Raw genomic sequence first — 24,272 nt, 5'->3', positions numbered from 1 at the left:
ATCATACAAGTATGATGTTGCAACAAAAATTCGCTTCTGTCGGAAGTAGAATATGACGTCACTTCCGTAACACTTTTCGCATGACGGTTTTTCGTTAAAAATTTTGGAACAACGCCAGTAAAAACGTTTTTAACGTCAAAATTTCCAGCTGGTTTAAGCAGAATAAATAAATCAATAAATGTTTATTACTGCAAGTTAAGGGTTAAGTTGAATAGTGTTCTTTTAACTATATGTCAAAGAGTATGAAAAGGCTGTTTAAGCAGGGGTAATGCATCTCCATCATTTCTACTAGCCATTCACCGATGATGAAGCCAACCAGCTTCGAAACGGTCGGTCTGGGTGGTGGTGGTGTCCATCTGAGAATAAGTAACAGTAATCATCTCTAGCAGAGAAGCGTTACTTATTCGAAGTAGTGCAATACCTAGGCAACTCGTTGTGAAGGTATTCACAATATATAAAACGATGCATGCATGCTACCTGGGTAGTAGAAATAATGGAGATTCATTACCCATGCTTAAACAGCCTTTTTATTTAAATTTTGGTATGCTAATCCTTTATTCGAGTAAATCACAGGTATATTTTCTTTAAATTTTAGTTTTTTTGTTTTCACCTTTAAACATTCTGCCTATCTTGTGAACTCCTCTGACCGTTTGGTCATCCCGGAGTATAAAACAGAAAAAAAAAATATATATATACAGGAGGCAAAAAAAAAAAAAAAATCCTCCTGAATTTCAGTAAACAGTAACTAATTGGTTCTCCCTTTTTTCTTTTTGATGTCAGACTGTAAACTTACTTCTTTCCTTTAGTCGCAATGACTTATCCTATTTTATGATTCACCCGTAAACTCAACTTCTAAATATTAAAAATTGAACCTGGTTTATCAAATAGACCATTTTCTGTTGTTGTTCTTAAAAAAAGTCCAAAATATAAATAAATAAATTTTCTGTTTATATTCCGGAACAATCATAAGACCAAGGGAGTTCGTTATATAGAGAGGTACAAGAACATTATCGTATTTAGTAGTCAAGCAGAGTTGAACCACCATCTCAAGCCCTTATACTTCTTGTACTCTAGCGATTGAACACTCGGCTACGACATTTGGCTGATTCTTGCTTGAGCACATGCTGTACTCATCCATTCGAATATCCTGATGGTCGGATCTGGAGCAACCATATTCAGGTTTCCTTTTAATTAGTGGGCTCTTTGTTCCTTAAAGTTTTTGAAAATATAATCCTAACTCAACTTATTGAAAACTGTTTCCATCACAGACCTCGCCACCTTCAACACCGTTGTCCCAGAAAGATCTGCTACCACCATTCTTCTTCAAACTCTCTTTCACGTTTCAATAAAATTTTGCAGGAAAGACGGCTCCTTGTAGAGAACAATGGTTTGTTCTGTTCCTTTACTGTCTACAGAGGGATTCCACAAGGTGGCGTTTTGTCAGCACTGTTTTCAGCTGTTTTGGAACCTCTGTTGACAAATTTCATTCATTCGGATCAGCCAGAACAAGCGCTCTCAGTCCAAAGAGTTGCAATAAAACAAATATGTGAGATTAACACCTTTCTGCATTACATTGGACTCAAGCTAATTGCCGAAAAATCTGTCGGGATGACGTTCACAAAGAGGAAAAGAATAAACCCAATGCACGTCTCTATAATTGGACATCAAATCAAACTTGTCAACTCCCACGACCTTGATTTGGTTTGGAGTTGGAACCTGTCTTTTCAAGGAAGCAAGAAACAAATTCTTCGCAGGCGTTTAGTCTGCTCAACAGGAACTGGTTGGTTATGGTTATAAGCTAATAACTAGATTTGTCCAACTTGTGTTGTTGTTGTTGTTGTTGTTATTTGGTTTTTAGGAGCATTAGCAACTAAGGCCACATTGCTCCGGGAATATGCGGTGGTCATTCCCTGACCTTTCCGCATCCTCCGTATTTGGTGGTGACGGGCTTGAACCCTGGTCTAATCAAGAAGCGTGTGTGCTACGCACTGCTGCTCCTTCCCACCTGGCTACGGAGGTGCCAACTTGTGTTGTACCCGTGGCTCTATTCGCTTCGGAAATCTGGTCCTTTCCCTTCCACCTACCTGCAGCAGTTCTTAGGGCTTGAGTTATATTGGTTGCTGCGATCCCTCAATAGGACTTCAGGGCATCCCCTTACTACCTCTAGGGCTATACTGCATTCGTTGCATGGAATGACTCCTTGGAAACAAATAATCACTACTCTCAATATAATTACCCTCTCCAATTTGGGTACGCTAGATGCTCCCATTATCGATGGGTTCATCATTCTGCCAAAGATAACAGAAGAACAACTAATAACCAAACATCTAAGATCTGACCTGCCTTTAACCAAATCAGCTCACTGAATCATAAGTTTCCAGCAAACATAATTGGACTCCTGAACGACCTAAATATTAACCTCGAGGCGATTTGCGTGAACAAGATCTACAGATCCAAAGTCTTTGCGGATACCTACGCAATGTTAGATTGATAATTGAGTGATTATTTATATATCCTTATTTTATGTAACAAAGAGCAACTTGATATTGTGTTCTTCGACATTAAGGCGTCTTTCGACAATCTGTCTATCCCTGCACTATGCTCATTACTGGATCTAATAGGTAACAGATTTTGATAAGCAGCACCTACAATCCATGACCCCATGGATAATAGATCATAACCATCATCATCATCGAATTATCTACTCCAGAGGGCTCCCTAAGGGGGTGTTTTCTCTGCCACTTCTCTAGAATCCTTCCTCGCAAATCATGCTAACTTTACCACGTATGCCGATGATTTAAAGTTCTTTGTTGTTACAAAATGCCACCAGTCTCTCAAGGCTACCATAGTGATTTCCAATCGACAGTTACAAGAACTTGAAAATTACCTTCATGCGATTGGGCTCTTCATAAACAAAGAAAAAAAAAAAAAAACTGCTCAACATACAATCACCAAAAAGAGAAATATAAACGATGTGAACATCATGATTGGGAACTCCCTAGTTAAACAAAATCACCCAGCATAAGGATTTGGGCCTCACCTCGGACAAAGACCTTACGTTGTTGCTTCATTTAATGCCATTAGGAAAAAAAACATTTGCAGCTATATGGACAGTGAAATAGGAGATCTCCAACTTCCACAATCCGCATATTATCAACTATATTCTTCGTTGCATAACCTCGATTCCATTGTATACCTCAACTATATGGTTCTCGGTAACCCCATTGTACCAAACCAGGTTCCTATCTCTGGAATACTGGATTTTAAAATGGCTAAATAAGATCGCACGCCTACCACCTACAATCTAAAAATCTGTCATGCTCTCTAATCTAAATATGCTACCTTGGAAGTATCACATCACCTCCAGGAACCTCGTGATCTTCGCCCAGCTTCTCTCCGGAAAATTAAGCTCATCTGATATCTGGGCTATCATTGCTAGACCGTCAGATCGTAATAAAAGTCATACCAGCGCACTGACATACAGATCTAAGCTGCGTAGCATGACCTCCCTGGATAACATGTTAACAGGTTATCCGTTGACTTTCATAAGCTGTGCAAGGATAAAACCTACAGATCTGCCTCTCTAGCAGATATGTATGCCCTGGTCAAACTCCAGGTCATATAATTTCGGTGATGCTATATTATCCACTTATTGTTGTATTTACATATCTGCGATTATGTATTTATGTTGTATTTATGTAATCAGATGCTATTTTAGGCCATGTATTGTATTATTATGTAACCTGTGTCCTCTAGCTCGATAGCTGTAAGGGAACATTTATTTGGAAATAAATTGATAATAATAATGTTACACTTGTTGGGAGAGAACACATAGCCAAAGGCTTTTTACTGGGTATTCCCTTTGAAAAAGATATGAAATAACCAAAATAGTTCTGAAATTTTACATGTATTATTGAACAGAATAAATCATAAATAAATTGAACATATTTGTACATTTCATTACAGATTTCAGTTGATTGCTAATGAATTTTACAACTTACAAATTGGAATTATGAAAGAAAAAAAATTATGAAATGATTGCTTAGAGTTTTACAAGGTTTTTGTGACAACTATTTGTGTAACTTATTTACATAATTTCCAAAATGGTAATGCAATTTCTCTGTTTTTAACGTTCTGGAGCTGAGCGGAAGGCAATTCGAATCAGACATCTCTGGTGATGTGTTCAATTAGGAGCTTCTTGAACCGGTTTACTGAAGTGGATTTTGATAATTTCAGGAAGATTATTCCAGGTTTTAGTGCCTCTGTATATTATATTTTTCTGTCTTATGGCTTTTCTGGAAAGCAGAACTTTCAGGTTTGCTTCATTTCTAAAATTGTATGATATTTCTTCTTTTATTGTTATGAAAAAGGAACTGAAGAGAGGAGGAAAGTTTGGAGTTCTCAAAGCACTATAGACAAAGACCACCTTAGCTTTCTGTAGCAGTTGGTAGATGCTTAAGAGTCTTGCTTCCTTGTATCTCGAACTCACCGATGCATTCCAAGGAAGGCCTAATTGAACGAATGCATCGATTGAAAATGGAGTTGATTCTCGCAAGGTTTTCTTGACAAATGGTACCTCATGAGATGATTCCATAGGTGAGGTGATTCCATAGGTGAGGCTGAATTAAGGAAAGGAATACTAGCCTGAGAAGGGAAGGGGACATTCAGGTAGATGCGCGGGCGAGTATTCCCGCTAATGACGAAGTCTGCTTTCGTAAGGTAATCATCAGTTTATCCCAATTCAGCTTATCATCAAGCCAGATTCATAGAAAGTTTGTATCATTCACCCTTTCAAATTGTTGTTTTCCTTTATACATTATTTCGATATCTATATTTAGTGGTTTATTTTTCGTTCTAAACACCATATATTTAGATTTTTCTGGATTTAGTATAAGCTGATTCTTTTGAAGCCAACTATGCAGTACAGAAAGCAAGGCAGAGATTTTGAGTTGAAGCTGGTTAGGGCCTTTATCTGTGATCAGAATGGAAATATCATCGGCATACGCTGCTAGTTGGAAAGATGGAAGAGAGAGAAATTCATTGATGTAAAGAACAAATAAGATAGGTCTGAGAAGTGCGCCTGGAGGTACTGCTCTAGAGAAATAGCAAATAAGATTGATTTGTTTTTACGACAAAAGGCCGATCAGTAAGATTATTATTATAATCTTCAAGGAGAAGGTTAATTTTCCTTCTCAAGCCAAAAATGTTGAGTTTATTGAGCAGAGTTTTATGATTTATGCTGTCGAAAGTAGATAGGTCTAGAAAGAGTGCTATTGTGTAGTGATCTCTTTCAAGACAATCCGTGATTCTCGAGCAGAAGTCAACAATTGCCAGGTCAGTGGATCGTTTTGAACGATAGGCATACTGTTGTTGATGGATAAGCTGATTGACTTCCAGGAAGCACAAAAGTCTACCATGAAGAATTTTTTCGAATAATTTTGCAAAAACTGAGAGTAGAGTTATTGGACGAAAGTTGTTGATAGAGTTGCAGTGTTTTCTCTTTGAAATAGGGACAATAACTGCTTTTTTGAATTGAGAAGTGAATTTACCAGATTGAAAGGAGAGATTGTAAATACTGTATACGTACTTCAATGGTGTAAGAATTGAGTTAAGGACCTTCTTCAGCATAGCAGGAGGTATTTCATCAAAGCCAGGGGCTCCCTTTCCTTTCAGTTGATGTACTGCTTCTAAAATCTCTTGATCTGAGAGTGGAGCGAGAAAAAAAAGAGCTCCCGATTGAACACTTGGCAGATTCTCTCGTTTCATTGTCTCTAGATTCAAATTCGTCTTGAAAAAGATTATTCACACTTGAAATAAAGTGGTTACAGAAGGCTGAGGCTTTTTCTTGGTCATCTGAAATGAGTACCACATTCTCAACCACATCTCCAACGTAGCTCTGTGATTTCAGTTTCCTTCCAGGTAGTAGCTTGTCCAAAACTGTCCACTTTTCCTTGCTTGTAATGACGCCTTTGACTTGGAAACTATAGTATTTTCTTTTCTGCGACCGAATACTGTCGATGAATTTGTTTCTATACTTTGTGTATTTATTTTATATGCCTCGATTCATGTTGCTTTAGCAATTCTTGTGAGTTTGTCCCTTTTCTTTAACATGTTACGAATTTTGTTTGAGACGAACAGGCATAATTTCCCTCTTGGCCTGGTGGTCTTTTTGTTCCTTGGGCACCTGATATATGACACGCATTTTTCATAACTATTTAGGATATGCTTAAAGAAGTTCGTCGCAATTTCAGGATCATCTGTAACAAGCACCCCATCCCACAAAGACTGTTGAAGGTCGTAACAGAGCTTAGTGACAGATCTGTAAGTGCGCATGATATCTTCCATATTTGCTTCATTTTCAGTTACCATTAAGATGGGACGATGATCAGAAATAGTTGCATCAAGTATTGCCTTTGTTTCAAGTCTGTTCCGCTCTCCTTAGGCTTCTGTGCTTGAGGATAAACTGCACTCCCCCCCGTTCCGGACAGCCTTCTACAACTTGCCAGAAATCCCGCATCATGTTTTGAAGAATGCTGAATTTATTTAGAACACTTATCTTGAACATTGTCGTAGCCTGCTATAATTAATTTGATCTGTATCTTTTATATTACTCAAATGTATATATTGTTATAGTTATGTTTGCTGTCTAGGGGTGGATGTAACTTCATTTACTTGAATAAATAAATAAATTTGATAGACGCCCACTTTTATATTTTTGTGTTATTTCTTAAATTTGTAAATCAAATCAAATCCTCCGGTGTACCTTAGCTCATCATTATTCTCTAACTGGTTATACAGCATTTTCTCTCTTCATTTTGATATTTTGTAGAAGCCCTATTAACCGCTCATTTTCCTCTGTAAAAGAAATTAAATGCACTGTCTGATGCCCATAGCACACCGCGCCAGTCTGGTGAGTTGTTTTGTTACCAGAGAGTTCAGTGTGTGTGTGTGTTCCAAACCACGTTTGCATCATTAAAATTATTTGTTATTGCAATTACCCTATGTAATTTAATGAAATAGGCCAGAAAAGAAAGAGTTATTGTTTCTATAAAAACTAAGCCTGATGCTCTGGAAAGACTCGATAAAAGTGATTAAAAATTTTGCTGTTGGATTAGAAGTGGGCGAAACAACTGTAAAAGAATAGAAAAAAATCTGGAAGGATTTTACACTCAGTTTGTTTCAAAGGGTCGTTAAGTTCTCGCTCCACTTTAAAGAAACCAAAATTAGAAAGAGATTAGAGAAAATAGTGCATTGTGGCTGTGGTTTATGCAAGAAAGACAACACGAACCCCAATCAGTGGACCCATAAAAACAGCATCAAAAATCAAGGTCTTGGCTTTATATTAAAATGGTACAGAAAGTTTTATAGCAAGTGAGGGATGGCTTTGACGTTAGTAAAAAATGGCAATGGTATTAATGACATTTTTGCTAATTATAAAAACTTCAAAATTAGTTTGAAGTATCAACACTCTTGCAGGAATTCATATGTGCACTTTAATGGTTAATCCTTCTTTAGAAGAGTTACTGTCATTCCCGCCATTGCAGTAGATATAGTACTTATATATTATAATAGCTAAATGATGCAAGGAAGTGGGCATTTTATGTACACTGTATATGCAAAATAATACTTTGATTGCTGTTGTAGGCAATTTATTCCAGTCAGTGGCGGTCCCAGGATTTAAGGGGGGGGGGGCTAAAGCAGCGTTCATTAAGCTTTAAGCATCATATAGCAACGTACAATTTAGTACAAACGCATCATATTAGTATACAGCAAACTCTGAATTAGCAAAAACGGCATCGTTTTAGTTAAATTTCATATTGTTAATGCCTACACAACGAGTTGCCGTGATATTGCACTACTTCGAATAAGTAACGCTTCACCAAAGCAGTTGGCCCGAAACGGTGCCGTGTGGGTGGTGGTATCTGCTGAGAATAAGTAACAATAGTCTTCTCCTTTGGTGAAGCGTTACTTATTCGAAGTAGTGCAATATCATGGCAACTCGTTGTGTAGGTATTCACAATATGAGATTTAACTAAAACGATGCCGTTTTTGCTAATTCAGAGTTTGCTGCGTACTGATATGATTCGTTTTCACTAACTTGTACGTTGTCTAATTCTCTCGCAGTCTGAGACTTAAGCCCTTAAAGTGTTTCAGTCATCATGTAGCAGTAATAAATCCACATTATTTTGATCATAAAGAGGGCTGTAGCTCTTTAGGCCCTACTTAGGACCGCCAGTGATTCACAACACGTTGCCCGAAAGTAAACTTCATGAGATCCGGCCTTCTGCTACTCCCCAAAATTTTGCATTTGTGTTCAGTGGTTATTTTCTCTTTTGCCAGTGAAAATATACCTCCCTAGCTTATATTACTGATTCCCTTCATGGCTTTATATACCTCTGTCAGGTACCACTCCCCTCCCAGCAGGATGTCTAGTTGCTAGGCTATGTAATCCCCAACTTCTAAGCCGTTCTTCATATGAGCATCGATTAGCACCCCTTACCTTTTCTAGAAGTTCTGTCTTTTTATCAAGTGTGGCCATCAGACCTGAACACTGTATTCTAAATGCAGTCTCACCATCTTCTTATGCAAAGGGATAATGACATCCTTTTCTCTACTTGTGCAAGAGTCCTGTATATCACGGGCAAGACACCATGTGCCTTCCTAGCTGCTTGTTTATGCTGTATAGAAAATTTCATGTCTGATTCAATCTTAAGCCCTAAGTATTTTTCGTCCTAGATCACTTTAACTCCTGGATTTCTGTTTCCTAGGTGCAAACTTCAGATGCATTAAACTTCTGTTGCCATTTTTCAGGCCATTTGTGCAACCGATCGAAGTCATTTTGAAGCAAAATGGCCTGGTTCTGTTCTTTAAATCATCAACAAACTTTGACAACTCCTCACTGTAATTCCTCATCAATGTCATTAAGGAAGTTAAGAAACGACGTGGCTCCATCACTGATCCCTTAGGGACTCCACTTGCTACATTGGCCCATCCTGAAGTATGCCCATGCATAACTACACTGTTTCCTATCTTTTAGTCAATCCTTGATCCAACGAAGAAAACTTTGCCATTAATCACAGTTTGCTTAGTCCAGATGTATTTGCGGAGTTCAGTTTCTTGCAGAATTGCTGCTGTCGGCTTAAAATAATAGATCTTTTAGCCCATCCTCATTCCCTCTTATGCCTCTACAGTTCTATTGAATGATATGTTGCATTATTTACCTTTGGTATCGTAATTTTGGTCTGTTTTTTAGATCCTGACGCTTTGTATTTTCATGTCGATATCCTGATCTGTCCTTTTTAGGGAAAATTGGACGCTATATTTTCATACCAACTTCAGAATGTAATTCAATATTACCTTGTTACACGTTATTAACATATTTCATCATCATGTACATATTTTGCCAAGACTTGATTGGTGGAACCGATTTGTCATCACTTTGGGCTGGAATCTCTCGTAGTGACAACAGGAGCCTTTGAAGATCTTAGTTCGATAGAAGTTATAGTTCGTGCTCATTCTACAATTATTATGTTTGAGAGAATAGAAACTTCTGTTTGTATTGCATTTGACTGTCGCTTTTTTAAAACCCAGGCATAAAATTGGGAAGGATATGCTGCCATATTTGTTACGCGCTTCAGGATATTTCACACAATTTTCTACCTTATATGTAATTTTTTAAAAATCTTTTTCCCTAGAGTACACAATGCACATGATCTCCATTGCAATTAGGGCAACATGGCGTCGTAGATGGTCAGTTCGGCTGTGTTTGATCTTTTGACCTGCACAGGACAGATAACATGTATTCTGCGAGTACGTCAAATGCTAACATTTTAAACAACTGACTGGATTTGCTTTACTGTCAGCAGCATGACACTGGACCTGCTTTACTGTCAGCAGCATGACAGGCATACTGAATGTGAGTATAACTGATCTAGTTGAAGTGATAGTTCCATCTTTTCTGGTCGTGATTCGCTTAGTGGTTAGACAATGAATGAATCACCAGAAAAGCTAGTAAATTAATCATATGGGAGTCAACTTTGATTCTCTTTGCATGTGATCTTTCATGATTGTCATTGTCCATGATAATGGAATAAGTTGGAACCACGTATGAAAGGTTATTAAGAATCCATGAGAACTTATCATCCAAGAGAAAAGACCACTTCTTTCCTAAAGTCTCTCTCTTAGGCTTTTAAGAAAGATACTCTTAGACGATTCATGTAAACATCTAATACATATCAAAACTCAATCTGCTCGCAGAAGAACTGTATATAATGCAATGAAAATCGCCTAGTCATCAGATTCGCCTTGGCACTCGAAGCCGCATAATATTTTTATTTTAAATTTGTAAATACTAACAAATTACAAGATTAAGTTACCAAAATTTATGAGCAGCTTGGAGAGTTATGTTAACAATTCTAATAGCTGTAGCGGAGTGATCAACACACGAATGTAGTCACATATGTTTCAGTTGACCGTAGTTCGAGTCTACGGGACTGCCATTTACTTAATGATTGTATTCTTTTTGAACGTACAAATAAAAAATGAAAAAAATTTTAAATTTTTTTGTTTTAACATTTTTGTGCAGTTTCAATGTAATATGATGAAATGCAATGCACAACTTGTACATTCTGTAAGCGTTTTTAATAATATCGTAATTAAAATTTCTTTGACTTTGTATTATTAACGTTTGATAATGTTAATATCTGAATGTCACAGATATCAACATTATCAAAAGACTACAAAAGTTCAAAACGACTAGGTATTTACCATAAAATATGATAAATATCCTAGTCATTGTAAACATTTTTTTTTTATATTTTTCAAGCACGTTCTGAAACTTTTTTGTAATTAGAAGGAACGCTAAAATATCTCGGTCCACCTCTGAGCTTGGTTACCATTTAAATGAAAATGTTTTGTCGCCTTTTACCTGTATATGGCTGCGCAATAGTATTTCCTGATTTATTGAGGTTTTGGACAGGTAAGATTTATTGCCTTGGAACTCCTCAACGAGCTGAATACAAATTCTCCATTTCTGAGGAACATTTGTATTTTTTTTTTTTTTTTTTTTTGTAGAATACGTAATGATATCTGTTTGGATCGTGATATTCTGCAAGTGATTGCCAATTTGCTAATGTAATTTTAAATTATGGCTCTGCGTGATTTTTATAGATTTGTAAACAGCCCATGCAGCCAGAAGCTCAGGTTCTTAATCGAAGCTCTGATAGAAATAAAGCTCTGAATATTTCTTTTCTTTTTTAACCCTTGGCATGTTGCTGTTATGGATATTGCTTGTAAACCTCCTTCCTATAAGTATGCAGTAAAGAAGATTTATTTACTTTCCGCTATTCCCCCTTCTCCACGTCGATTTTTTAATTTCTCCTATCCAGTCGGTATATAACCGTACTGGCAGACAACTGGCTTGTCTTTAGAGGTTTCTGTAGATTCCGCTTAACTTACAAAATTCATTTTCAAGCGAAAAAATGTACGATCTCGTAACTTTGCTATCTGTTATAACGTTTTGCCGAACCATAAGCTATTGCGCCATACTGACTATCGGGGCTTGTCCTTTAATCGAAGTTATATTGAGCTGTATTGTTCTTTCCCCTTCCCCCCATGATTTTACTGGGGCTGAAATTACTAACAGTACGCCCGTAAATATGACCAAACTATTTGGTCATATTTATGCTTCTTCTGATACCCTAGCTACCTGACAAATTAAAGGAACAGAATCACCTTGTTCGAAAACCCTTCTGGGATCACAAGGATCGCAGAAGGTAGCTCTGTCAGACAATATAGGAAGACAGTAGTACAACAGTTCTCTTCCGAGTCTGCAACCGCCTTAGCACGGAATATCGCCCGTCAAACTTATACTTTACGGAGAGAGTGTCCATATACAAGATGAGCCCTGATGTGTCCTTCTCTCCTCATTACAGATAAAATTCGGTTTCAACTGATATAAAAGTGCCCGTTGGACCCAGTTACAATGATTCAGAGTGATAGTTATGGATGAGTCAAGATTCAGCTCAATTCTCGCAAGGAAGCCTGAGGCTTTTGCTGCACCAGCCAAAAAAAAAAAAAAAAAAAAATCTGAGTTACCCTGAAAGAAAGAGAGAGAGAGAGAGAGAGAGAGAGTCAGAAGTAGAAGGGAATCACAAAGGAAGAGAAGATTGACGGTATCCAGCTCAGGACCCTGGGTGTGCCAAGCCCATACTCACCAGATATGAGCCCATGGGCTAAACAGGTATAATGTACAATACAGAAATACATGTACAATACATGTACAGAAATATACATTTTTGAGAGATGACTTGTGATTGCCCTGAGACTTTTTTAGGGATGCAGCAGGTCTCTAGTTCCTTCTAATGGACAATAATGCTTCCATCATAAAAGGAAACTAATGGAGTACCGTCCCAGGGATCTCCAGACCTGACTCCCTTTGAGCATGTGTGGAATGCTCCGCGGAGAGAGATATCGAGTCGTCATTTTTCCCGTCCCTCCGGACAAGTACTTCAGATGAGTTACGAATTGCTTTCTCCATCTCCTGGATGATTGGACTTCCATGTCGTCAGGACCTTCTCAATTGAGAATGAAAGCCAATTATCACTGTTAATTATATCTCCTATAATTATCTCCTATAAGGTCAACACCCTCCTCTGCCTTGTAATCGTTTTCAGATATGCACGAGATTTGGATATTTAGAAAATAACGCACCTTGCCCTTAAGTCACGCATGATATTGTTTGCTCATATATATATATATATATATATAATATACTTCAATACAAAATTTCATTGGATTGCATCATTTTGCAAACTATTGCGTTTTTTTTTTTTTTTTTCATTTATAACTTAAAAAACTTTTTCCACGGGTAGGTAGTATACACAAACCTCGGTAAACGTTCTATACCCTCATTTCCAAGTAAATGGTTACTTCGGCCATTTACTAGGAATTGCATACTGGATCTTGAGGATTTTAGCTCAATAAATTTAAAAGGAATTCGATTATCTCCAAAACTATCCTTCACCCAGCCCTAGAAATAACCTCCTGGAAACCATTCATCATAATGAAGGACAGTCATGCCCGTCAAACGTATTACACGAGGACTTGATACACCGCACACCTCGCAAATGATTATACAATTCAAGAAGAGAAATGTTAAAAACGAATAATCAGCGTTCTGAATCTGAAGCCGCGTATATACTTGAACACGAAAAACAAGAATAAGATAAGGATCCCGAATACTCTGTTAGAGGCTGTTTGGATTACCATGTGACGAACTTAAAGAGCTCGAACGCCCAAGATTGCTCACGAATGTGATCTGACAGATTGTAGTCTTCTAGATATATTTATATTCAAATTCTTTTGACATTCTCTCACGGCACGTGCGAACGACTGGAGCACAGACTCTGTGTTTTCGATACTGTCCACACTTGAATGATGAATAGCTAATAGTGCGAACGACTGGACCACAGACTCTTTGTTTTCGAATCTGTTCACATTTGAATGACGAATAGCTATGAATGATCGTTCGTGTCAGAATTCGTCGTCAACATGCAAATCAGCCTGTGTAGTAAGTGTATACGCGCCTCAGTATGATCCATCTCAAATGCCTAAATCAGATGTTTCTGGGATGAAGTAAACTGAAATCAACAATAACAATAAATAGCATTGCTGAAATTTGCACCGTATGGTAATCCCCAAAACACACCATACCTCTGCATATATTTTTTTAAAGGACTATACGACCCTTTTCTAATCAATGCTCGTCCTCACTGTGCAAATCGAAAATCATAAACGAATTGTTATCAGTACCACCATCAACTCGTTAAATGGCAGTTCGTGGTAAGTTTATGTTGAATAAATTTAATTAATAGAGCATTGTGAATTTTATTGCAATCGCTTGAAAACCTTATCATGATGCGTCCTTTTACGTTCCCTCCCCCCTTTCAACCTTCCCATGCTGTGTTTATTGTTTGACGGGACTTTTACAAATTAATTCTGTGATGAAAAGATTTTATCAATTACCAGAATTCGCTAAGAGAGTCTCATTAAGTTTTAACAATGTGTAATATTAAAAATTAAATGTTACGTTATGTAATTCAAATACTTCTTGTTTATACCGATGTAATCTTTGGTCCTTAGAATCAGGGGATCCACAGCATGTTGATGCCACTTCCTTGTAATGGAATACTGGAATACTGCATTTGGATAAATTTATAAGGAATCCGGCTACCACCTCCAGAACTGCCCTTCTCCCAAGCCCTAGAAATAACCTTCTGGAAACAGTTCATCACAATGAAGAACATAGTCACGTTCCTCAAACTTATTATACAAAGATCTAAGTGTAGGTTTCATGAAGACACAACACGTACGATATAGACGAGGTTTCTTTAAATATTCAAAGATATGTTTTCTATTGTAACGGCAATTCAAAACTTAATACTTTAGAACCGTAATTTGCTAATTGTAAGAGTAATATTGTAATTGTAATGTTCAAATATTCAAATTTGTAACCCCTTCTATTTTCTGTCCCCCCCCCAACAGCCTGGTCTGACGATGGCTATCGGTAAGATACCCGAAATGTTACCTTAATGTATAGTAATGTAGGCGAACAGCCTAATAAACTATATTATTAATTTTCACGTGGTATAAGAATAGTTATAATATAATAACATTAATGGAAAACAACTACGTAGCGTCCTTTCCTAACTATGTCGAAGACGACATGAGTCTGGCAACAAGTCTTGAGTCTGGCATGCACTGTGCGGCGTTGTAATCTTTTTGAAAAATCACTCCATAAGACAAGTCCAGGTCCTGACGTTAAAGCATACAGCCAGACATTTATTTTTTAGTCAGTACTATTATATAAACACTATTTTTATTTATTTATTTATTTTATTATTATTTTTTTTTCAATCTACTAGCCGATTCGATTTCAACTTTTTTTTTTTCCATTTTAAATATTATTATTATCAATTTATTTTTCCGTTGAGGAAACACCCCTGGGACAGCCATTGACTAGAAGGATGTTAGTTACAATCAAAGGTGTGAAGCAGACCCCATGAGCACGAGGTTACATAATCCATGGGGCGTTCATCCTGAAGGTTTGATACAAAATTTAAACAAACATGTGAAAAAATTATTTTCAAATTTGATATCGAAGATTGACATTTAGAAAAATGGACAGATATAGTTAAAAAGGGTGTCAAAATTAAATGCAGTGTTGAGCCGAGAAGATGTTCTCGAAAGTTGCACGAGACGATGCGAGTAGGCAACCTGCAACCGTTATCGGTAAGCTTTTCTGGTTCAATCCTTAGTTGATTCTATCTGTGTCCATGCCACTAGTTTAGTACAATATAATTCTAAATCGTCTTCCCTTTCATTTATTTATATATTCAGTTTTATGAGATATATATTCAATTCCTTTTTCTTGTTTGGTAACTTTTTACTTCTTGAAAACACAAATTTTGTTTAATCTTAACAGCAATGCAGAAATGATATCATAGGTGGGACAAACAGATGCTTGATTAGGTTACACCTTAAAACGGATAATAAAAATAAGGACTGTGTACTGAAATTAAGATTAAAACCCAAGTTGATTTAATCTTGAAATAATTTTTTTGGTACAGCACTAATCAGAAGGTTAAAGATATTTGTCCTATTTCTGAAAAATTGAGATGAATTTCCAATCATAAATAAATTAATTAAATAGACGAATATCAGAAATGCATTCGTTTCCTGAATAAAATTACGCAAAGAAGCAAACGGGACTTAGAAGAGATACCACCTTTCCTAGTCGCCTGAGAAAGCGGAACAAAGGGAAATCATGCATATTTAGGGGGTGGAAAGAGAACAACGGTAATTGCCCTATTATTACTCAAGATTATTGTCATTGTCCGGTTTGATTGCTTGTAACAAAGTGAGCTTTCAACGCCCGGATCATACATCAGTGCTAATTTGACTGTGATTGGCTGATATGATAGGTCTCACAGTAGAAATGATGCTCTGCTGCAACTGGCAAGTTGAGGGAAAGATAGATCGGGGCTGACACAAGGCAACAGGAATAAGAGAGGAACTTCTGGCATAATAGTAATGCTGGGAGGCTGTGATTAATGTGCATGGCAAAAGACGAAATGTGCGCATAGATGTGAAGATAGCTTTCATTGAAAGAAAATGGTTTTTAAATTTCAGGCTGTCTCGGTATCTGATGGGATTCGTATGAAATATCAGATTCTAATACCAATGCCACGCATAGTTCCGGGAACCGGACATGATCTATGTTCTTGTCATCCACAAAAAGACGGACTCAAAGAAACACACCCACCTTTGTGACAGTGTTCAAATTGAAATTTATTTCAATTAAGAGATTTCTGAAGTTGGAACCTTCTATCTCTCTTTAAATACATTTTTGACAGGACGGCCATGTGCGTAATGTGTACAAGAGGGAAAAGCGATCCTTGAAAAGGACACGAAGAAAAGAAAATTAAGTAGAAAAGAGCAAAGGACAAAAGCTTTAAAAATAACATATAAGTAGTGAGAAAAGAGACAGGCCGGATAAAAGATTGATAGAAAAATACACTACAGTAGTTAACTTACAATAATAGCAAACATGTAAACGGAACGCATTTTCCGGACCTGAAGTATTCATTTGCTTTAACGTACGATGGAAAGTCAAGCTACTTGGATTGCACGTTTTGAGTTTGATTCGTGCAGTGATCCTCCAGATCTGCTAGTGTCTGGAGGATCATTGCATGCTTGAAAACTTGAAACGAAACGAACTCCTCATTAATTATACCAGCATATGAGAACCACCAAGAACTTAGATATAACGAGACTCAGTTATTAAATGTCCAATACATTAGGATATTAATTACAATTACAGACCTCATAAATACGTGGCGTTAGTGTTTATGAGATGAGTTCAAATTAAAAGAAAAAAATAATAAAATACTGTTTTTGCATAACGGCTAAAAGTAAAAAGTGCATAAGAAAAACGATGAATTACAACGGTCTTTACATAGAAAAAAATGTGGATAACATTCGTCTCTTTCTGCATGGCTGTCTGCGTACGATAATCCCGAAGCGAAGTGAAAATACGCGAATCGATTTCAGCAATATGCCCATTACAGATCTGCCATTCACAGAGGCCTGAATGATAGATGGAGCCTATACTTCGCGTGTGTTTTAGCCCGGTCATTTATTTCTGCCTCCTAATGACTACCCAATTACAAAATGCATGCTTTGTCATTCCTTCTTTTCCCCCTCTAAATGTACGGACATATGCACTTTTTCTTTTACTTTTTTGACTTCTAGTATGAAGCACTAGCAGCAGCGCCACCTTAATAATTAAAGCCACAAGTTAGCGACATTCAGCTGTGATTGGAGAAACACTATCTGAATATTTGGAGTATGTCAGTTGAAGGAAAATAGCACATAATCCGGATTATGTACTGTTGCTATATGGTGAATATTATACATGCATTTTGTAGCCTTTGATTTCATTATGTTTATGGGGATTATATAACTGTCTGTGAGGATGGTTTGAGATTTTATTTTACCACGTAGCATGGTGCATTCAGTTTTTGGAGACAATTTTCTGTAGGATATATAGCTATATACACAAACAAATAAAATAAAATGAAGGCATCATTTACCGTATTTGATGGACAATAAGATGTTCATAACCACAAGATGCACTACTATCGCAGAAGGAAAAATTCAGAAAAAAAAAAAAAAAACAATCGCTTTAATTGCAGATATACACTGTTGTTCAAAGAAAGTGCATCACCTAGGAATTTCACATTTCTAACCCTTTTTCGCGATGGTATGTTACATTAATGACTAGCAACACAAATAGAAATATAAACAAAAGATATTTATTAATAGTTAAGGCAAAGCTAAATAACATATGGCAGATTCTCTCAAAATATTCCAAAATGAACATTTGCAACCTTTATACAACAGTTTTGGTAAGCACGACAATTATGGCTGATATGTTATCAGAAGCCCTCAAATTTACTTCAGTTTATCATTTTAAATGGAAAACAAAATTAAAAGTTCACCAGGTGCAAACTAATATTTAGTTTAACCGCCTCGGGCCCTGATGGCATTGACAAGATCAATTTCTGAAGATAATCAACTGATAGTTCGTGGTTCCAAACACGAATTATGGCTTCCTCAAGTTCACGAAGGGTCTTCGGTTTCTTTTTTGGCAACTGCAGATTCCGCACGATGCCAACAGTTCTCTATAGGATTCAGGTCCGGGCTTTTTTCTGGCCAGCTAACAGTTGTAATGGACTGTTCTTCCAACCATTTTTTCATCTGTAACAAATGTAAAAATTACTGTCGAACCTCTACTGCAGAAATGAAGCTAAAATAACTACAGAAGTGCCTACTTACACTTTTTGCCCGATGACAAGGAGCAGTTTCGTCCTGAAAAGATACAGTTTCTTGGCAGGTTGAAATGGTCTCTAATGGTTGCCAGCAATTTGTCTTCCAATATAGCCAGGTATCCATTGGCATTTACGGAACCTTTTATAAACCAGGTGACCTATTCCGCAATACACCCCCATATCATTTGGCTGGTAGGGAATTTCACTGTAGACACCATACAGTCTGGATGGTATTCTTCACCGCATCTACGGCGAATCGTTTGTCTCCCATCACAGCCATGCAGGTTGAATTTCTTCTCATCCGAGAAAATAACTGACTTCCATTGTTCGGGGATCCATTTGACATGCTCCTTACACCAAATTAATCGGACCTTTTTCATTTATTGTGTGAGGAGGGGCTTCTTCTTAGGACGACGGGCTACAAGTCCATTTTTGAAGAGGTGTCTTCTGACTGTTACTGTATTTGCTACCACTCTTGTATGTTCTTTCCATTCTCTTTTCAGCTCAGACGAAGAAGCTTTACGGTTTTTAAGACATAAGCGCTTCAAAACGCGGTCCTGTTTTGACGTAGAGACTCGTTTGCGTCTGGTTCCTTTTTTCCTATCAGCAGAACCAGTATTCTTGAGTTTGGAAAGAAATCTACCCACTGTCGACTGATTACAAGACACTCTATAAGTATTATGACGGGAAGAACATCCTTTCTCACGTAAAGCAACAATAGCACTCTTTCTTCGTGGCGTCAACTACACGTAACTCGCCATCCTGACACAAGCAAGGAATGACTAACTCTTGCAGAGCGTGCTTATATAGCTGAAAGTAACAGCTGATGCAATATTACATCATCACATACGCGTGTCAATCTTATCTGATGCAATCTGTAAGAAATATTGCCAGATACTTACGTTATTCGGACGACAATTACAATTTGAAGGAGTGATGCACTTTCTTTGAACACCAGTGTACCTCACATGTACTACTAAGTTAAATAAATGAAAAACCACAAAAATTCAGCAAAACTCACTATCTTCACCGCAATGAAAAAGACGTACGACCGATTCCAGCGTTTGTAGAACGACCTCTCATCAAGAATGTGTAAGTATAGAAAATGTGCTGCATGCAAAAAGATTATTTCATGGAGAGGAAGCAATCACTTTCTCTCTATGGTAACAAACTAAGAGCCCATTAGTGGAATAATTTGAATTGTTAAACAGCTTCGTAGATCAAAAGATGAACAGTTGATTGCACAGCCGACTAAGAGCGATATTGAGTTAACTGAATAAACCCCCAGAAGGATTTAATTTATATAATGAAATGCAACTTAGCTATTTTTAAACGTGTATACTAAAATAATAAATATAGAATAGATTGCAAATTGTTCTATCCAAGAAAGTCTTTCCTATCATATTGTTTAGGATTTAAAGTGAAGATTTAACAGCAGGCAGATAAATCAAGATTGCAAATATCTAACAAAACTTTTATCCACTTCCATAGTGGAATAGTCCATTTTCTGTTACATTAATCATTCTGGTTCTCCGTCACGCATCCTCAACACTACTCTGAAGCTGAACTGTCATTGTGTATAAGTTCTGTTCAGGTACAGAAAAGCCTTTTCTATAATGCTCGAGAATCCTTTGCAAATCAAAATGACAAGGAGCACTGCAAATGGTAGAACTCTGGACGACGAGAGGCTCTAAATAGCTACTCACCTTTCCCTCATGCTTCATTGGCTAGCAGACTGATAGACGACAGTCTGATAAAAACTTCTTACGCACTGAGGCGGTTCCGTTTTGCTCTTGTATCTTAGCTCCGTAATAAGCCTTCATCGATGCGAAAAGGTTATTAAGATTAAGTAGGCAGATAGCGATGGGAACTAATAATCCTGTGTCACCTTGCTCCTGACAATATCCTTATCAGGGTCAAGGACTAACAGAGCAGGTTCGTGTTTACTTGACTACTGTTAATTGGTAAACGTAGTAGGCTAATCAGATAATTAGTTAGCCCAAGGTACTGCGTGTATCAGTTCGCACGGCAGCAGCCGAAGGCCGTACAGTACAAACAAAATATTAGAACAAATAAACTCGGTGAATAAAAAAATAATAGTAATTAGATTTGCTGATAAGTACACAATAAAATAAAATAAATTTTATTTTTATATTCCGGGACGACCACATAAGGGCAGAGTAGTTCCCAAGATTGAGAGAATTTAAGAACATAAATATTTACTCAGTCCACATGCAGTTACATAATCAAATAAACCATTTAATGCGTGAAGGCTCTGACATGTTACAAAACCGTGATTCAGTCATTCCATAGCATCATTTGGCCATTTTAAAGATAACCAAGGCACGTATTGCAGAATACGAAAGTGTTTGAAGCTTTTGACTGACAATGCTTATGTAGTGATAACGTAAATATAATGGGTAGTTGTACTGATAAAAAGTTAATTGCACCGCACTTGGCTTTTTATCAGTGACGAAAAAAAAAATTAAAAAAGAAAAAATAACGTATACATTGGAACAGACGATAGCAGATAATTGAGAATTATACGTTTCACTTCCTTGTCCACAAGCAAAGTTGCTAATGAGAAAGGACTTAACGGGCTCTTTGCTGCTAGATGGAGTCCACAGGTAATAACAAATACAGTACTGTCGATGTGCTCTACGAACACATACGAAATAGTGGAGAATTTTTTTTTTTTTTTTTTTTTAGTACAGTTTTCTGCTGAGAGAAGGGTCTCGTGGTGAATCATATCATTGGTCTCTCACACCATGCGGAAAAGGCTTGGGTTTGATCCTGTAGTCAGCCAAAGTTGTAAACATTCCAGTCAGGAAAGCAGGATATTATGTTGTGTGTGTTCCCCTCCACATTGTCGTTAAGTTAATCAGTCTCGGCGAGGTTGGAGCCGTTTTTATTCTGCAAAAGAGACAACCTGACCAGTGAACACAAAAAAATTTACAGACTCGATATACTAATGCTTCATAGCCTTAGTCGCCTAGGCTCAAATTCTAAACCCAACTAACCCAATCGCTCATATTTCCTTGCCTTTATCAAGAATTCTTCAATTCTGTGAAAAGAACATTCTTTACGGTATGAAAATAAAAATGCTGTAAAAAAATGCTGTGACAAATGTGCAAATGTTAATGCCGTCCACAGTGTTCAGAAAAATATAACTAAGTAAACACATGAAATCGTACAAAGTAGACCTTCGTACGATTATAGCGATCGGATTTCATGCGAATCTAGAAACGTAGGAGTTCCGCCGAGGATCGTACGTGCTATGACTGATTCACAGTGTCGGTACAGCGGAGGAAACAGCTGAAGAACAAAACGTGTCTTTACGCTGTCTGCAACCATAGATCAACACCAGGCGATCAAAGGTCCCGAAGGTTGTGTGCGGATTGAAAACCCAAACACGGTGCGCAAGCTCCGTGTTTGGGTTTAACTGCTCCCTTTAGCGATGATCAGACTCGCAGGGAGGCGGCGAGGGTGCACACACGTCCCAGGAGGTCTACATTCCTCCTGACTGTATTGGGCCGCTACCGTGACACATTACTCGCTTGTTTGCGGCAGACGACAGGTGCTTCCGTAGTGTACATGTCCGACCGTTGTAGATCGGTAGGAAAATGTCTTTTGAGTCACGTAGAAGCCGCGCAGTTTGGGCACAATAGAGAATTTTTATTTCACTAGCTTACCTCGAACAAGTTCCTTTCCCCCTTTCCAAACTGGTATTTCAACTGGCACATGCGTGCTTGCCTCTAAATGAGGCAGGTGAGTGGCACGGTCAAAAGGTATCGACTCTCTTATAGAAGGAGCGTTTTCTGCTTTTATGTAATATCCCTTGCAACATTTGCGTAGGTTTTGTTCCGGGCAGCTTCGTAATTTAATTACAGAACTTCCCGGATGATCGTCTAGCACGAGGATCTTATCCACCCACTCATTAGGTACAGGGGAAAGAACACAAAAAAGGAAAGCTGAGGCCACAGAAGAGTACAAATGCCACTCAATTTCCGCCCACAATCGAAACTTCAATGTAGGTTACAGGACTCTACTGTTGAGGCATTTTTTATGCCAGAGAGCTATAAACACAGTATAAAGGAAAGGGGAAAAAAATCACATTATTATTTAATACACATTACAAAGTCGTATATTTTACCTTGGAAAAGGTAACTGAAAAGCGCTATAAAAACACACAAAAGTTAATTCCGGGTGTAAGGGACGGACCAAGCAGCCCACTTATTATTATTTTTTAAATGTTAAAACATAATTGTAAAGAAGTGAGACTGTGTTTGTCTTCTAACATTTGATCCTGAATTTATTAGCAATCTCACTGACAGTAATGGTAGTAAATATTTATGCGTATTTTCGTGTAAATTTTTTCTCATTCTGTTGCATCCACCTGACAATTGAGGTCACGTGTTCATTTATATAATCCTGCCTACACTTCCGACTCAGCATTAAATTATCACGATTATGACTTGTATTTTTTGCTCAGTTTTTATGCTTATGTAGACAGATTTATTTAGTACGAGTTGCTCTAAAAATATGTCTATTTGTTATTATAGTTTACTATAAAATTTCATGATGACTACAGCATCTTCTAACACTTTATTTTTTTCTGATTTTTTTTAAGGCTGTAATTCGGAAGACCCGTGTGACGTGCAAGTGTCATGGAGTTTCCGGGTCCTGTTCTCTGGTCACATGCTGGCAGCAGTTGGCTGGTTTCCGTGAAGTAGGAGATTACTTGAAAGACAAGTATGACGGGGCTACGGAGGTGAAGATCAACCGACGGGGCAAACTCCAGATAAAAGATCCCCGTTTCAACTTGCCGACGGCGGAAGATTTGGTGTATGTAGATGAATCTCCAGATTACTGTTTATCCAATGAGACAACTGGTTCGCTGGGAACCCAAGGACGGGCCTGCAATAGGACCTCTGCCAGCACAGACGGCTGTAACTTGATGTGTTGCGGCAGGGGCTACAACACACACAAAACCACGATGAAGGAACGATGTAAATGCAAGTTCCACTGGTGCTGTTATGTCGAGTGCAAGATGTGCGTGTATGTTTTGGACATGCAGACCTGCAAGTAGAACTCCTTGCTAACACAAACGCTGGGCAATTCGAAGAAGGAACTGTTCTTCGCGACCCAACCGCCAACTAATCAAGAAACGACTTCTTGTCCATCTTTTGCTTCTTTTTGTGCAGAAGATGTGGCATAGTCCATTTGACTTTGAAGTCACAAAACGGGTTCAAACTGACGTGAAACAGGACAGAAAAGGCAAAGCAGGAAACACGTGAATCCGGCATCGTGTATGTGCGATAGTTACCAACTAGCTACGACTTCCCTCATTTCTCCAGCGTAGAAACGGCTTTAGCTACCTACATGCTGTTAGTATTTCAGTAGAAGATTCTAGTGTCATACCGCAGATTAACACGATTTTATCGCTTTCAGATTTCATTTGTCGCAAAGTACAGAAGTTTATTTCTTCTAATGCTTCTTTCCCAGCTTGGCATTGTGTTTCTCACTGTTATACTAGAATAGAACCAATACCATACCTGCCTTTACGCACACTGGAACTGAATTCAAACGGAATGCTACTTAACTAGCCAGGAAGTTGTGGACTGAGTTCAGTTGGTTTCTTTTATAACAGTTGTGTATTTATTTAATTTTGAACGAAGGAAAAACGGAAAAAAACAACAACAAACAATCGAGTTTTTTTTTTTTTTTTTTTTTGTTTTACTAACCTCTCCCAAGGTACAAATAAATATAGTGGAACTTGGGCAACATTCTTTGTCACTTTAAAAAAGTTAACTAGAGTACATTAAAAACAAGTAACTGTGAAATTATTTATATACTACAGTTCTATGCTGAATTCAGAGG

At 37.6% G+C, this 24,272-nt stretch overlaps 1 protein-coding gene across 2 annotated transcripts in view; it reads left to right on the top strand.

The window, feature by feature from the left end:
• Nucleotides 1-24,065, top strand: part of LOC150086758 (protein Wnt-5b-like) — a 341,807-nt gene extending 317,742 nt beyond the window's left edge. For both annotated transcript variants that reach the window (XM_090372736.1, XM_090372737.1), the window contains exon 5: nt 23,023-24,065. In XM_090372736.1, coding sequence (XP_090228862.1) covers nt 23,023-23,481 — 459 coding nt within the window. In that variant the 3' untranslated portion in view covers nt 23,482-24,065. The remainder of the gene's footprint in view (nt 1-23,022) is intronic.
• The last annotated feature ends 207 nt before the right edge of the window (nt 24,066-24,272 follow it).

This window comes from Mastigoproctus giganteus, chromosome 4 (assembly GCF_048544385.1).
Source record: "Mastigoproctus giganteus isolate SK-2022 chromosome 4, ASM4854438v1, whole genome shotgun sequence".
NCBI lineage: Eukaryota > Metazoa > Arthropoda > Arachnida > Uropygi > Thelyphonidae > Mastigoproctus > Mastigoproctus giganteus.
Note: the sequence above shows the minus strand (reverse complement) of the source record. Positions and strands in the feature narration are given on the sequence as shown.